Below are 15,667 nucleotides of genomic sequence, written 5' to 3' on the forward strand. Positions count from 1 at the left end.
AATAATAGATTATACGGTGGTAACTGCTTTGAGATGCTAAGTACTCGGTGTTTATCGAGTGGTTATTTTACATGTGCAACACTACTTGGGCTTCAGACTAGAACTGGGGAAAATGGAAGAGGAAACAGTTGGGCAACTAAGGCTGTTTCAGCAAGGATTATAAACAAGTGGGCACCAATGTTGGAGTTGTGTCTATGATCACTTCTTTTCTCCTTTCTACTGCTTCAAATTGAGTTGTATTTAAATTTTGAGACGGCAACAATATTGTCAGAGAAAACATGGCATGTTCAATAATTCCAGGTTGTTCAGTGACCCCACGTGGTCATTTGGAAGACACTATTTTGAGTTGGCTTCCCAAACAGTGTCCGATCATTTCTGTCCCATGGAATGGTAACCCCCTGACTGAAGGTGATGGGATAAATAGCTAGTGCCTTAAATTTTGGAGGGTTGGGAAGGGAAGAGGATTCATCTTTGGCCTTGGTAAGGGCTGTGACAGTAAAATCTGGTCACGATCTGAGGCTTTGGTTGTTTGTATTCTTGTAGCTACTAAGAAGACAATAAAGAAATAACGCCAACCTTTAAATTAAAATATTTTAATAACAGAGTGCAGTTCCAAACACATTTAACAGTAGTTTTATTAACAGATTTATACCAAAGACATCCTGTTCTCAACAGCACTTATAAGGACTCACACTCACTGGCTTTTTTTCCAGTTATGGCCAGCTTCTTTATAGATTTAAAATTTCATTGTTTTTTCCAACATTGACATAATTGAATACATAATTCATATTAAGTGAATGGAAAATGAATTCAGTGTCCTGAATTAAAAGCATATTCACTTCTTGCCTCAGGAAAGCCCCTCTACCCAGCTGCTACCTCAGACCCTCAGCTGATTTTCAAAATGGCTCGGACACAAAATGCTAGAGTTTAGGGCCAGATTTGCCCCCTTTTGTCTCCCCAACTAGATTGCCTGTTGATTACAAGGATCCTGCCCTTAGCTGGCTGAGGGGATGGCCTTATCAACTGTTAAGTCTACATGATGCACAATCTTGGGCCTCCCTTTCTAAGCTCCTTTCCCCATACTTATTTCATTTCCCAACATAACCATCTTCAGATTTCCCTTAGGCATTTAGTGTCAGTCCTCTGGAGTTTGGATCCATTTCAAAACAGAATTTAGACAGGTCAATTGGGAAAACTATTAAAAGTATCTGTGATTGCTACTTCTGATCTCCCTCAGGTGTGTGTGAATCCTAACGAAGATGGACTTTAAGATGACACTCTGGTTTATTCCTCTTCTGCCTCCAGAGGAATCCCTCTTTTAACCAAGGCTTCCAAGGACTCCTGGGGCTTGCATCCAAAAAACTATTGGGGGGGGGGGGCACCAAATGACATTGGCTAGCATTTTCTGCTTTATCTTTTACTTTCCAATCATCCACTTAGTTGTTAACTATGTCTTGGAATATTTTGTCTGCTCATCCCACACTACTGGGTAAGATCTCAAGTAGAAGCTGCTTTTAAGAAGAAAAGTTTAATTATGTACTGTTTTTGTCTTAACCTGTCAAGGAATATAATATAAAAAAATGAATTCAAGATAAAGCATATCCACAAAAGTGTATTTGACATTTCTCCCAGGTACATTATAACACCTTGTAATACTGTAACCATTCCTTACCAATGCTCTTAATAAAATAGTCCCTGACATTAAACAAATCAATGTGCTGAGCTGGGTATAGTTCAAACTGGACCGAGTTTGGAAACTGCAGTAGTTGCAGTAATTCCAAATTATTTCCTACTACAAAAATCCATCTATTAAAACCAATGAAAATTAAAATGATGGGGAAAGAAGAGCTACCCAGTGAGCACAAGCAGGCTGCAATGAGTTTCCAAGAAAAGCTTTAGTACGTGTCCAACAAACATGAGTGATATAGCGGTTTCTAGTAAAGCAAGAAACTACTGAGGATGCAGGCATGTTAGTGGGTGAGCCTCGAAGAGCTGGAATCCCTGCAGGTGGACAGCAGGGAGCACCCTCACCACCGAGCTGTGGACCTTTCCTGTCCACCTTCCTTACCCCACATTGGTTTCTTATGTTGAATGGCAGCTGCAGGAAGGTCCTTTCCCAAAATAACTTTCCAAATGTGTCCAAAAGTTGAAGGCACCACCATTGCCCTGGTCACTGTCTGCCTTTCTCTAGTGTCGCTCTTAAATTACTAAAAGCATGTGCCAGCTTCATTCGTGTTAAGCTTAAGGTGTTACGAAAATAAATGGGATACTGGTGTTAACACATCCCAAAACCGGCACGTTGAGGCAGACATACAGGAGAAAAAGGTACGTAGCAATCTCGTGGCAGTCCTGGGGCTGGAATCTCTGGATCCTTTTTTTACCTGCCTCTTCCATTAATCAAGATCAGCATCATCCATTTAATTCCTGGTGCAGGGTCTAAATTTCTGTACCTATTTAAAAAAAAAATCCTGCTCTTATGACTTGTAATAGTTCAGGAATACCAAGGTGTCTGGCAGCTGCTTAAAGTTCCTCATTTACTCACAAGAGAGATGGGGAAATCCCCTCAGTTTCATATGTATACCTGGGAAAAATGCAAGTGTTTTAACAGAAAGAAAAAAGTCAAATGACAAATTTTTAATAGACTTTAACAGGGTGTACAAGTATAAAACACTGGTTTTGTATTTCAAAAGTTGCAGGGAGCCAGTCATTTTAAACAGTCTACAAAACTTATGCCAGTAGATTACATAAAAGACACCATATATACAATATAAAAAGCTGAAAACAATCCTCACTGTAAAAATAATTTAAAACAGAAATCTTTCAATGTAAAATATCATCTATAGCACAAACACATCATATCATGCAAATGAAAACTAAACATACTGCATTCTTTAATGGAACCAAATGAGATCCGAGATCGTTTCGAATTTAGACTTCAAGACAACATGCCAACAGCTTGTAGATTTAAAAAATGTCCATTTTTAAATACAATTTTTAGTTTCTCTGGCAGTTATGATCCTAATTGGTGTCTTACGCTTAAAGAACAGCTACAATTTCAAACCCTTACTAATTAAACATTGTAATAAATAATAAAGCAAAGTATGAAGAATCTGTCCTTTTTGGGTCGTGTTGAAAAAGTGGTTTGGAAAATAAATGCTTTATTTATTGTGCAATTTTACAAAATATGAACTTCAGAAAGCTGGAAAATCCGTAGCTGAGGAACTGAGATGTAGTTTTAAGGCAGGCTACACGACATTTGAACAAAGCTACATTATAGAAACGAGTTCCATTCATTGACCTTGATGCTAGGCCCCTCTGCGCCATGGCAAAGTCTGTCACACTAGACTAAAAATTGGCATTTTTATGACACCACATTCTCCAAAACAGGAGATGTGTATGACCTCCAAGAGGTATACTTTCTGGCAGACTATACTGAATGTTGAGTAACTTTGGAGTTAACGATCAGCTTCCTGTCACTTTCCTGTGGTATTTGGGAAGGGAAAAACAGCAGTCCAAAAAAAATTTACATATTATATATATATATATATGTATGTATGTATATATGTAGAGAGAGATGAGAGAGAATCTTCTCCCCTGTTAGAAGTACCATTATTACAGATTCAGAAAAGCTTTGCATATTCACATCTTGGCAGTTTCATGTTTGTGGAAAAGGCCCAATGCAAGCTGTACCACAGTGATAGGTATTTACACAATAATGGTAGGCTATCTTCTAATCCGGGGAGATCCAGCGAGGCACCTTGTACTATAAACATTTCCAAAGCATTTTTAGCCAAGTTTTTCCATGGGAGTTTTATGAGCCAGGACAGACAATGCTAACCCATCCACAGGAAATTCCATAAGCCGCCTTTGTCTCAAGTATTCCCGATCATCTCTTAAGCCTCATGTCTTATGAAAGCAAAGACTTTCTGTGCTTTCCCAGGTCGTCGTCATCTTCATTCTACAAACATTACATGTTTTTGAGACCAAAAGTTATAAGTTAGCTGCCACTAAGTCTTTGAAAATGCCAGTGTTTTGTTTTGTTTTGAAGGGAGAAAGGGGGAGGAGGGGCTACTCTGTTGAATAAAAACTTTAGCAGAACAGAAGCATGAAGGTGTGAAACAATCATTCGAAATGTTACAAAGAAAAAAACCGTGAAAAATACCAGTCTTTGGTCTAGATTAGCTGTTCCCTTTATATTAATTTAACATCCGATGGCTTTTGGAAAAACTTTAAAATGCTGAGATTCACTAGATACCTCCCCACCCCCTCAAAAAAACCCTAACCTATATATACATACAGATGCATTATCACACAAAATGAATCTGGGGGGGAAAAAGTGAACAGTGACTAATAGCTGACTAAAGATACTTAGTACCTTACCTTTCTTTTTAAAAAGTTAGTGTTGAGTGTACAATTATAGAATTACTGAAAAAGTAAAAATTATACATGAAAATCTCATTGAACTGTCTATAAACACCACATCCTTAGAGTTTTCCTTGCTCAAATTCAGAAGTAAACATTCATTCTGACATGCCCAAGTTCCTAATGCTGGTGGAAAAGTTTCTGTAACCAGGCAAAGGTGACATTATGATCGGTTTGATGCATGGTCGACTTCGGCCATCTCGTCCTTGGCGGACGCAGCCTCATTAACAGCCCGCTGGCCGTCTCGGTCACACACACACCCGGGCCCGCCTCGCTCGGCCACGTCGGCGTCGTCCTCCAAGCCGTTATAGAATTCTTCCATCTCGCTCTCGTCCTCGATAGGTTCTTCTAGGCTCGGGCTGTGGCAGGTTCCACTGTCACTATTACTGCCACAAGAACTGGAGGACAGGACATCGTCTTCAGAGTCTGAGTAGACCTCGGCGCCATGAAAAATGTAACGATTGGGTGGTAAAAAGAGGTACTGGTTACCTTAAAATCAGATTGTGAGACAAAAGGGAGACCGATGTTATTTTGTGCTCACCAGGTAAGCTCCTGTGCAGTTATTTCTGGTTACTTATTCCATTACAATATAACCGCCATCTTGTAAGAGTTAAATTTAGCCGATCAATCACCTGGAATTTGCATTTTAGAGACCCCCTTCTAGCCAGGTTTCAACTCCTCCCACCTCTACCCTCTCCAGCTTTGCCTCCTTGCCCACATATTTAAAGCCAAAAGGAGGTTTTTATCTTCTGAGTTTTCATTGATGAGGACAACAGCAATGTTTGCCTCAACTCATGAATAAGCCTACTCTGCTAGGTAGCAATTACCCCACCTAAAACCTGGTTTTGTCTGAGATATAGCCAAAAGGACTCCAGGAGTTTCAATGACAGAATGGACAGACATCTTTACAGAAGCAGTGTCCCAAATGCGAGAGGAAGTTCCAAGTAAAGAAAGGGAAGGGAATAAACATTTATCCTGACAAATATCTCATTCTGGTCTCACTAGACCCTCTTCAACTTAAAACCAGTCGATATTCAAAACTTTTCCCCAAAGGATCGAAGAGAGGAATACCGGGCTCTGGGCCAGCCTGAAGTACCTGAATTTAGATGGCAGGCCTGACTGCCAAACACACCAATATTTTAGGGATAACATTTTCGAGTTGTTTGCCTGGTACTCTAGTGATGGAGATAGACAGAAAAGGGGAGGGGATTAGGAGGGATCCCTGACCTCTCATACTCCCAAAGAGGGGAAGCTTCCTCGGGTTTGAGGTCCAAACATCTTGTTCTCCGAATCCCAAAGGAATGCAACTCAGTCCCTGGAAAATTCCCTGGGCACCCCTTGTTCCGAAGGCCTACTTCCCTTTCTACCATATTTGTCCTTGTAAGTTTTAACTGCTCCCTTCTCTCTCCTCTGAGGCCTAAAAGAAACAGAAAACCTTTTCCAGTTTCCCAGAGGTCTTTTTGAGATGGGTAGAAATTTGCTTAGGAGCCCTAATCTCTTTGAGATCCCACATAAAGGGCACACCTGAGTACCCCCAGGTCTAATCTGGGCTTCAGAGGAAGCCCCCAAACAAAGACACTCTGCATGAGTCAAAGCTTTGTGGATGAGGGGAAGATGACATCCTAAATGAGTGCTGAACACTAGCCCTGCCCCATCCCCACCAAAAATCACCCTAAGAGAAAGGGAGCTGAGGGGGAGGGAGACAATCTCTGTAGCACCTGCCCAGGACCCCCAGGGGCCTGAGGGGTGGGTTCCTGCTGCGCAGGAAGGGGCGGGGACATTAACAATACTTCCAGGCAGGTATACCTCCCCCCAAAGCAGCCTGTGGTCCATCCCCGTTTTTGCTGTAGACTGACTTTATGAGCTTCTGTGATCAAAAAGTAAAAAACCATTGGCCGGCAGGCAGCTTGGCTGGTGAGAAGTCAAAACTTGCCCAGGTGCTTCCCTTCTCTCCTGGGAGTCCGGCCTCACACCCACCAGGAGCACACTCTTACTGGGGACACTCTGGAAGGGCCAGTGGGATCAGAGGAGCGTGGCCCTTCCAGAGGCCGCAGCTCTGCCCTCGGACTCTCAGCCAGGCGGGCTCCTTCGCTGTTCTCTCGCCTGGGGCCTTCTTGGGGCCCAGGAGCCGCTCTCCTCACTGCACCTGGGGCAGCACTTCTACATGGTCCCCCTCGGAGCAGTCTCTCCCCCACCCTCCCCACGGACTCACCTGCCAAGATGCCTTATTATGGGATTACTGAGATTAGCCAATTTCCCCAGAGGACTGACATCGATTACTTACCATCAAGCCGCTTACTGATCTGCTCTTTGGCCAGTCTGTTGGGCCAGCATTTCCTCAGTGTTTCCATAACGGAAGTTCGTTCGTTTTTCTCTCTGTTCTCCCCACTGTGGGCTCCAGGATCCTCCAGCTGTTCCATAATGCTGGCAGAGTGTCCCGAAGGCGCTCGCCCTTCTGGCGCCGGCCTCTCTGCCTTGCAGCCCCCCCGTGACGTGGCCCCCTCATCGGAATCCCCAGGTTTCCTCTCAGCTGCCCAAGAGTGTGGTGGGGAAGTTCTGCCGGGGGAACTAGAGTCTTCGGAAACATTGAGCGGCGTGGGGGGCAGCGCCAGCCAGTGGGCACTAAAGTCTTTCTGGGTGCGTGGAGGCTTGTCTGTGATCTCGGAGAGCTTGGCTGGGTTGGGGCACAGGCGGCTGTATTCCCCCCCCAGCCTCTGGCAGAGCTCATTGATGATGACGTCACAGTCGCCCAGGAGCTCGACGTCAAAGTGCAGGTGAGGCAGAGGTTCCCTGTTGATCAGGATCTGAGGCACTTCATGGGGTATGGAACCTAGGGACAAAAAGCATGTGAAAATGCAGCCGGGCCAAATCCAAACCCAGGCTTCGGCGAGCCATGTGGACCTCCCCGGGGAGGCCCCTCAGAATGGGGCCTGCGGCACCCTCCAAGCGTTCCAGAAGCCGGAGGCCCACACTACCCCTGACCGACAGATACAGATGCAATCTGGAAAGCTCCTACTATTTGAAGTATAAACCCTATTTTTTCCCAAAACACTAGCACAGCCCCAAATGTGTTCTTAAGAAAATGAGGGAGAGCAATGGTGAGAAATTGGAATAAAACCTTTATTGGAAGGGGAAGAAACACACGTTAAGTGTCTACGATAGACAAAGAGAACAGCAGCGCCCAAACTGGACAGTTCTTGCCCTCAGAGAACTTTCATTCTGGAACATTTGCAGTTAAAAGTAAGATTATTTTTGAAAGAAATGGACTCATTGTGAAGTATCTGACCCACATGTACTGCATCCCCTTCACACCTCAGGAGAGCAAGAATTTAATGAGGTCTAAAATGATCATTTTCATAATCTCTACGAAATGCAGGCATGCAGAGTGTTCCTTTCAAAGAGATATGATTTGGAGAATATAGCTTATATTTGTCAACTGTCTCCCTGTACTCTCTAATTATATCCTAAACACATATTAAAGTGAATTAATCACTAACAGCCCCTATTAATAATGTGCTTTCATAGTCATTCCTACTTTTAGGACCAACTATATCTAAAGGGCCAGACTCTTCAAGCCTTTCATGAATATTATTTGGATGACTGCGGATCATTTTAGTGATGCCAGAACTTAATTAGCATCCCTCCCCCATCAATGACATGAGGTTTGCCCAGGCTCAATCAATTTTTTTTTTCCTGTAAGGAGTAAGAAGTAGTCATTTTGAACTAATCTTTCCTAAATTTTCCACAATATAAATCAATCTGAATTTGTCAAACCATGAAATAAGTTTATGTTTTGTGAGTTCTCTTGAACTTAACTTTTGAAATCTGAAAAAATAACTACAGTGAATGAAAATAATAAATGAGAACTTCATTTATCACTGGCCAAATGTAATAAGCTTACATTTACAAGTCAGCTTTCTAAGTTAAGCATCCAACCTAAAGCATCTGGGTTCAAGAGAATCCAGGAAAGAAACGGAACTTTATAAACCTTCAGGACATTGCATATATGGGCACTATCACCATGTCCTGGCCATGGTTCTAGAGGAAGTGGCAGAGCTGAGAATCTGACCTCAGATTAACTAACAATAGTGATAAAAAGGTCCAGTTTCCCCAGCATGTGTAGCCAGAATATATTCTAGCAGAATGCTATAGCATGGGGCAGGAGGGATGGGGGAGAGGGTGTGTGTCTAGGTGCAGAATCAAATTTATGGTTACATAATATGACCATTTGTGTTTAATTGTTTTTCTGAGGTGTGAGGAGGATGATATCACCGAGTACTGCTAATGTTCAAAGGGGCAGATTGAGAAAAGTTAATTGTTTTTAAAAATTTAAAACCTCTCAAGACTTCTCCAATTTGATGGGAAGCACACGGTTCTGGTGATTCACATGGTGCTGCCATTGATGCTGCCGGGCCCAAGAAGGTCAAGATGGGGGTGGGAGACATGAGGTGGGTGTGAAGAAAGGGCAGGCAACGTTCACATGGCTGCTGTCAAATGAAAAAGGCAAAGACACTGACAAAAGTAAACAGGTTTAAGAAAATGGGTATCAGAAAACCAGCTGGAGCGGGCTTTCTTGCTCAGAGATGAAGTATAGCCACACTTGAATGTCAAATTAAAAGGGCCCTGGACAGAAAAAAAAAAATGGTCTGAGGAAATAGGGTGAGGGATGAAGGGGTAAATGCTGGTGTAGAGCTGAGATACAACACAGAGAAGAAGAAAATGATGGTAGAAAAAACAAAAAATTCCAGTAGGCAAAAATCCAAGAATGGAACTAACAACATTTGCACCCAAGAGGTAACCTTGACTTTGTGGGATGACACCCAGGTCTGATCTCGGGCTCATAGAGACATTCTGTTAGAAACCTTCCACAGAGGGCTAGAGGAGCAACCGAGTGGACTGAGAGAAGACTGAGGAATGGAAACCCAGGAGTCAAGTGAGGGGGACAGGGAGCGGGGATGGCTAAAAATTAATCAGGGCAGAGAAGCACACAGCTTCTGATTCTGCTACAGACAACAGGAAGCCATTAGTGAGTTATGGAAACAATTGCTGCAAACGCACAACAGCAGTCATGGTGATGGGGGATATTCCAATCATCTAGACTCTGCCCCAGAGCTCTGGCTACCAAAGGTCACCTTTATGACTATTTCATTCTTCAGAGAGTGAAATTTAGACCAGAGAGTAAAGAATAATCATCATCTACTCTCATTACTCCCTACTTTTCTTGCGTTTCAATTCGCTTCCCTTGAATTCACGTCAACAGGTCCAGACAAAGCACATCCCACGGAAGCAACCGAGGTGAGGAGTTGGTTCTCTCTAAGATCATGGGGAAGGGGAGAAGTGCCCGGAGATTAAGAAAGGCAAATTCTCTGCCGAATTTTCAAAACGGGAAGCCTACAAACTCCATGTTAGTGAATTTTTAGTTAGTTGATTTTGATTCCTGGCAAAATTCTACAATATATTATTCATCAGTAAACATCTAGAAAAGGTCATGTCAGATTAATATCCTTCCTTTTTTCTGATAAGACTCAAAGATCAGAAACAGAGCAGTGTTCTAACTTTTTAGATCATAAAAAATCAAGGAGTTATCAACTATAAAAGTATTTGGAGTATATACTTCCACTTGTATATTTACTTATTTATAAGTTATGTATTAACCATATCAATAATTAGCATAATTAAAAATTCATATTAATCTTATCCTTTAAAAATGTGTAACAACAACTGATCCCAGAGGTAATAGGAAACTTTTGGAGTTAATAAGTCAAACGGCAATCTGGAAAAGGCGTATGTCTTTGGAAGACCACTTTGGGCACTGTGTGGAAGAAGCCTGGAGAAGGCAGACACATGAGGCAAGGAAGAGGTGAGAAGGTGATGAAAGTCTGGACAAAGATGGGGACTGGGTGAGCAGACAGAAGGCAACAGAATGAGGGATGTTGGATGGGCCAAGATGAGCCTGGTTGGATATGTCCGGTGAGAGAAGAGCCAGAACTAAAGAGAAAGTCAAGATTAGGAACTGAGAATGATCATGAGATCTGGGATAAAGATAAGATCGCATCTAAAAAAACATATCATAACTGTACCACCCAAAACAAAAAGAGCAAGTGGGGCAACCAGATGCAGCCACAAGATGGGGCAATGGTTAGGATGGAACAGTCCTGAGGGAGGCTGGAGTTTATAACATGGAGAGAAGCTGTAGACAGGGAAAGGCTTTGAATTAAAAACAGGTTGAGTTGAGGAAGAACCCCATGATTGGCTACTATGGGAAATGTGGGATATAACCCAAGGATCAAAAATCACACCAATATTAATGCCCAATATTAATAACCTGAACCCACCCCCCCTCTAAGCAGAAGAAAACTTATTTGCTATTACTCCCTCAGGAACCCTGCCATGGCACTGCTATACCAGGATCTAGGGGCAACAACTAATTCACTTAGATATGAATGCAGGGGACGCCACCTCATTATTATCTCATGCACATCCTATTACTCTCCCAGAAACTCTTCACCAACTTACTCGGAATCAGCGCTACTGGTCTTACTTTCAGGGAAGACCCAATAACAATTAGGAGATCAACTTCATCTTTGTCATATTTCATGGCTCTATGAAACTGCTCTGGTAAGTTTTCACCGAAGAATACAATCTCTGGCTTCATGATGGCAAGTGGCTCATCAGCTGGGCACCTGGGACATCGAGGAACCACCTAATCATGGACCAAAAAAAAAAAAAAACAAACAACCAAATACACACAATCCCAAATCAATAAGATTCAACATTTTCAACCTTAAGTTCAAGAATGATTTTTCTAAAATTATACAGTTATTGAAGCCATGTAACTTCTCAAATCTTCTAACAATGGCATTTTAAAAACATTGTTAACTGATACATGAAAAAAAGGATTTAGACTGAACTAGGAACAGTTCTTTTGCAAATAAATGTATGATATTATAATGGGGTAGTGATAGTAGGGTGGTGGTTGGTTATAAAGCGTCGATGACATTTATCAGAATGTGTTCCTTTGGCTATACTATCTGCTACAATATCACTTGGGTTGTTTATATCTTTTTTGTCCTTCAATTTCTGGTGTGAACAGTGAATAGTGCACTTCAAGAAAGAGAAACAAGGGACACATCTACAACTTCCATCTGAGGCTGCTGCCCCCTATGGGTGCCCAAGTCACCTGGGCCAACTCACTAAAATCCCTAATGTTAGTCCCCAGGATTCTTCTACCAGGCTCTGAGAAGAAAAACCAGCCCTCATACCACAAGCTACTTTACCTGATTAAAAATATCATCACGCACGGCTTCAGAATCCACTTTATATTTACAAATCAAGCAAGAAGCTGTTGCAAAGGAACCTGAAAAGAGACAGAGGTGTTAACGGAAGGAATGTTTTGAGTTTCTTCTATGTATATAAAAGCACAAATTTTCTCATACTATCCTAGAATAATGAAATCACTCTCAAAATAGCTGAAATGGCCTTAAAATACGACTCCATAAACATAAAAAAACAAAACAAAACAAAAACAAAAAAAACAGTACACACCCACACCCAGATTTATGCAGTGCTCAGTACTGTCTCACTTGGTACAAGAGGAGCTGGAGAAGTGGAGGATAAGCATTGACTCTGTTGAAAGGAAGAAAAAACCCTGAACAATTTTGAATTAATAGTTAAGAACATCAGTCAGGAGAATGGCCTTTTAAACCTCTGAAATGCTTTGTCCTTAAAGAAATCCCAGGCAAAACTGGTCACACACTGATCCTCAGAGAAAAGTTAAGTTGGTCAGCTATCCATCTAGAAACATTTGTGCCCAAAGGAAATGGTTAACTTGATATCATACATTTGGGTTATGTGGTATATATTGAAGAGCCAGGTTTAAAGGTTTTCATGTGTCGTTTCTGAATTTATCTACTAAAGACCAACTTTAATGTTTACATTTAACTTGATTTTCAATAACAATAAAAATAATACCAGCTAGTATTTCTATAGCATTCTATTTGCAAAGCACTTTACAAATACCTCATTTGAACTTAATTTACAACCCTGGGAAATAAAAGCTATTAGTCCCACTTTACAGATGAGGAATACTGTGGCAGATGGAGGTGAAGTGACTTGATCAGTTTAATAAGAGGCAGGATTCAAATGCAGATCTTTCCGATTCCTGGATTTCTGCTCAATCCACTATGACCTTGGTATATGCTTCATCCCAGGCCCATCCTGTTAATGGCCTTCTAACTTGATCTCCCAACCTGTGATCCCCATTGCCAAAGTGATTTTTTTTTAATTACTATTTTATATTCCCCCAATTACATGTAAAAATAATTTTAATATTCAATTTAAAAATTCTCTCCCTTCTCATCCCCTATTGAGAAGGCAAGCAATTCTGGGCAAAATGTATTTCTATATTAGTCATGTTGTAAAAGAAAACACAAATCAAAATAAAAACCCAAGAAAAATTAAGTTTACAAAAAAGTCTACTTCAATCTATATTCATATTCCATCAGCTCTTTCTTTGGGAATGAAGAGCATTTTCCCCAAGTCCTTCGATTTTCTCTCAGATCACTGGTATTCACAGCTGATCATCTTACAATCTTGCTGTTATTGTGTGTACAATCTTCTGCTTCTAACATTTCACTTTGTATCAGTTTACTTAAAGTCTTTTTCTGAGAGCACCTAGCTCATCATTTCTTATATCATGATAGTATTCTATCACAATCACATAGTACACATTGTTCAGCCATTGATGGGCATCCCTACAATTTCCAATTTTTTGCTACCAGAAAAGAGCTGCTATAAATGTTAAGACACAGTTCCAAGTTGCTCTACATCATTTCATAAGTCTACCAATGGTGCATAAGTGTCAATTTTCCCACATCCCTTCTGACATTTATCATTCTCTTTTTCATTCTGTTAGTCAAACTAATAGGTGTGATCCAGCGCACCTCAGTACTGTTTTAATATGCATTTCTTTAATCAATAGTGATTTAGAGTATTTTTCCTTATGCTATAGATTACTTCACCTAAAAACTGACTTTTTAAAAAGTCACTGTCAACTGAGGAATGGCTCTTATCCATTTCTCTAGATATGAGATGACGCCTCTATCAGAGAACAGTGATGATTGCTAACTGTATTTTCCTCCATCTGATTTCCCTTCTGTTTATTCTATTATTTCTCACCTTTTACCAATCCCTCCTCAATCCCCCCTTGCTTCTGACTACTGTCTTCCTTTAATACACCTTCCTTTCTATAAGCAGTACCTCCTCTCCACCCCCTTTATCTTATCCCCTCCCCCTTTCTTTCTTGTAGGGTAAGACAGAATTATATTCCCAACTGAATATGGATGTTGTTCTCTCTTTGAGCCAATTCTGATGAGAGCAAGATTCAAATGTTCCCCACCTCTTCCCCTTTCACTTGTAACAGCTCTTTCTTGCCTCTTTTTGCCCCATTCTACCTCTGCCAAGTTTCCAAAGCCCTTTGGGGTGTGGACCCTATCCTCCTTTCCTCTCCACTTCCTCTCTCTGTGCCTTTTGATGGCCGTCCCCTCTGCCTGGCTTGACTACTCAACATCTCTGCCCTCAGACTTGCTTTCTATTTCTTATTCTCTTTATGCTTTTCTTTCCTGTACATAGTCATCACAAGTGCCCTTGTTATCTCCCCTGTTGAAAATGAAAGCTGCTTTCAAGCTCTTTATTTTATTCTTACATGCCTCTAGATTGCTTCATTTATTATCAACTCATTCCAATCGTCACATCTCAGGTACTGTACTGATAACATATTCTTACAAGTGAAAAAAATTCCCCAAAAGCAATTCTGAAGAGTTTACTAACCATGACACTGTATAATCCTCTGAATCCCCGCAACTTGTTCCAGTGTGTCTATGTTCTGGGTGTAGTTTCGAAGCAGTTTTCCTTCCTTATCCGACAAGGCTATAAATTTATGGCAGAGAGATGGTTGGAACTGCCCAGGATAAATTTCCTATAGAATGCAAAAAGAATATCTAGTTTATACTTTTAAAAAACCTTTTATTGACATCTTTTATTTTTACATCACTTACATTTCCTGAATCCTCTCCCTCTCTCCCAGAGACATGTCTTATAAAAGAGGAAAAAACCCATAGTTCACTAAAATTAACCAACATATCAAAAAATCTGAAATTATCTGTATTGTTCCATTCCTATTGCTCTATCCCACCCGTCATCCCCATCTCTGCAAAGAAGAAGAGAGATTCCTTCCCATCTTTCCTTTGGGATAAAACTTGGTCAAAATAAATTCAAAGGATTAAGTGTCCATCATCTGGGGGCCATTCTTTCCATTTACACTGTTGTGGTTTAAAATTCTGCACTAAAGGCTTGGAATTGTTTTCCTGGCTCTCTTGCCTTCACTTTCAATCAGTTCGTGTAACTTTCTTCTTGAGACTCATCACAGCCAATGTTTTTTCCAGCACAGTATTAGCCACAATCTGTTCAGCTATTCCCCAATTGATAGAAAGCTACTTTGTTTCCAGTTCTTTGCTATTAATATTATTCTTGTGAACAGGGGAGATTTTTTTGTCTTTAATTACTTCAGGGTACATGACTAGAAGGAAACTTCTCTGGGACAAAACATATTACTCACTTTATTAGAAAGACTCCAAACTATTTTCCAGAATAGCTGGACCACTTCATAGCTCCATCTTTCTACAATCCCCCTCCCTCCCTACCTTTTGCTGTCTGCCCACTGAATGGGTGTGGGTGACCTAAAGCCATTCTGATGGGCATTAATCTTATTTTGAACATTTTTTTTGTAGAATAAGGAGATGGCGATACTTGTCCTGACAACTATTTCCTCAAATCCTTTGACCACTCATCTTCTGGAGAATGGTTTGGTCTGGATGTCTCACCTTTATCAGAGACATCTGATATTTTAATTTATATATAACCACAACAATTTATTCCCCCAGATGTAGTAATCTTAAGTTTATCCACAAAATTGCCAGACAAAGTATTTAATATTTCAGGTCAGTCACTAGGCATCTGAAATAAGACCTAATTTATGCCATTTAAGATTCTTTTAGCCATTGGACTATAGAGTTTAATTTTTCTTAGGAAAAAAAGGAAGTAGATAAAAACAAGAATTTCAGGTTTCAAAGCTGCAGTGGCAAAGTATCGTTGTACTATTTGGAAAGGACATTGACAAGGGAGAATATTTGAAAAGTTTTTTTTCCCCCTTTGCCATTTTTAATAAACAGCAGCCTGTGCCAAGTCT

At 40.9% G+C, this 15,667-nt stretch overlaps 1 protein-coding gene across 2 annotated transcripts in view; it reads right to left on the bottom strand.

Annotated features, from left to right (window-relative positions):
- Positions 1 to 1,246: 1,246 nt before the first annotated feature.
- Positions 1,247 to 15,667, bottom strand: part of SIRT1 (sirtuin 1) — a 31,206-nt gene continuing 16,785 nt past the window's right edge. For both annotated transcript variants that reach the window (XM_031956888.1, XM_031956889.1), the window contains 5 exons: positions 14,251 to 14,398; positions 11,700 to 11,779; positions 10,939 to 11,125; positions 6,707 to 7,252; positions 1,247 to 4,911 (listed from right to left, as the gene is read on the bottom strand). In XM_031956888.1, the coding sequence (XP_031812748.1) occupies positions 4,586 to 4,911; positions 6,707 to 7,252; positions 10,939 to 11,125; positions 11,700 to 11,779; positions 14,251 to 14,398 (1,287 nt within the window). In that variant the 3' untranslated portion in view covers positions 1,247 to 4,585. The remainder of the gene's footprint in view (positions 4,912 to 6,706; positions 7,253 to 10,938; positions 11,126 to 11,699; positions 11,780 to 14,250; positions 14,399 to 15,667) is intronic.

This window comes from Sarcophilus harrisii, chromosome 2 (assembly GCF_902635505.1).
Source record: "Sarcophilus harrisii chromosome 2, mSarHar1.11, whole genome shotgun sequence".
In the NCBI taxonomy this organism is placed as follows: Eukaryota; Metazoa; Chordata; class Mammalia; order Dasyuromorphia; family Dasyuridae; genus Sarcophilus; species Sarcophilus harrisii.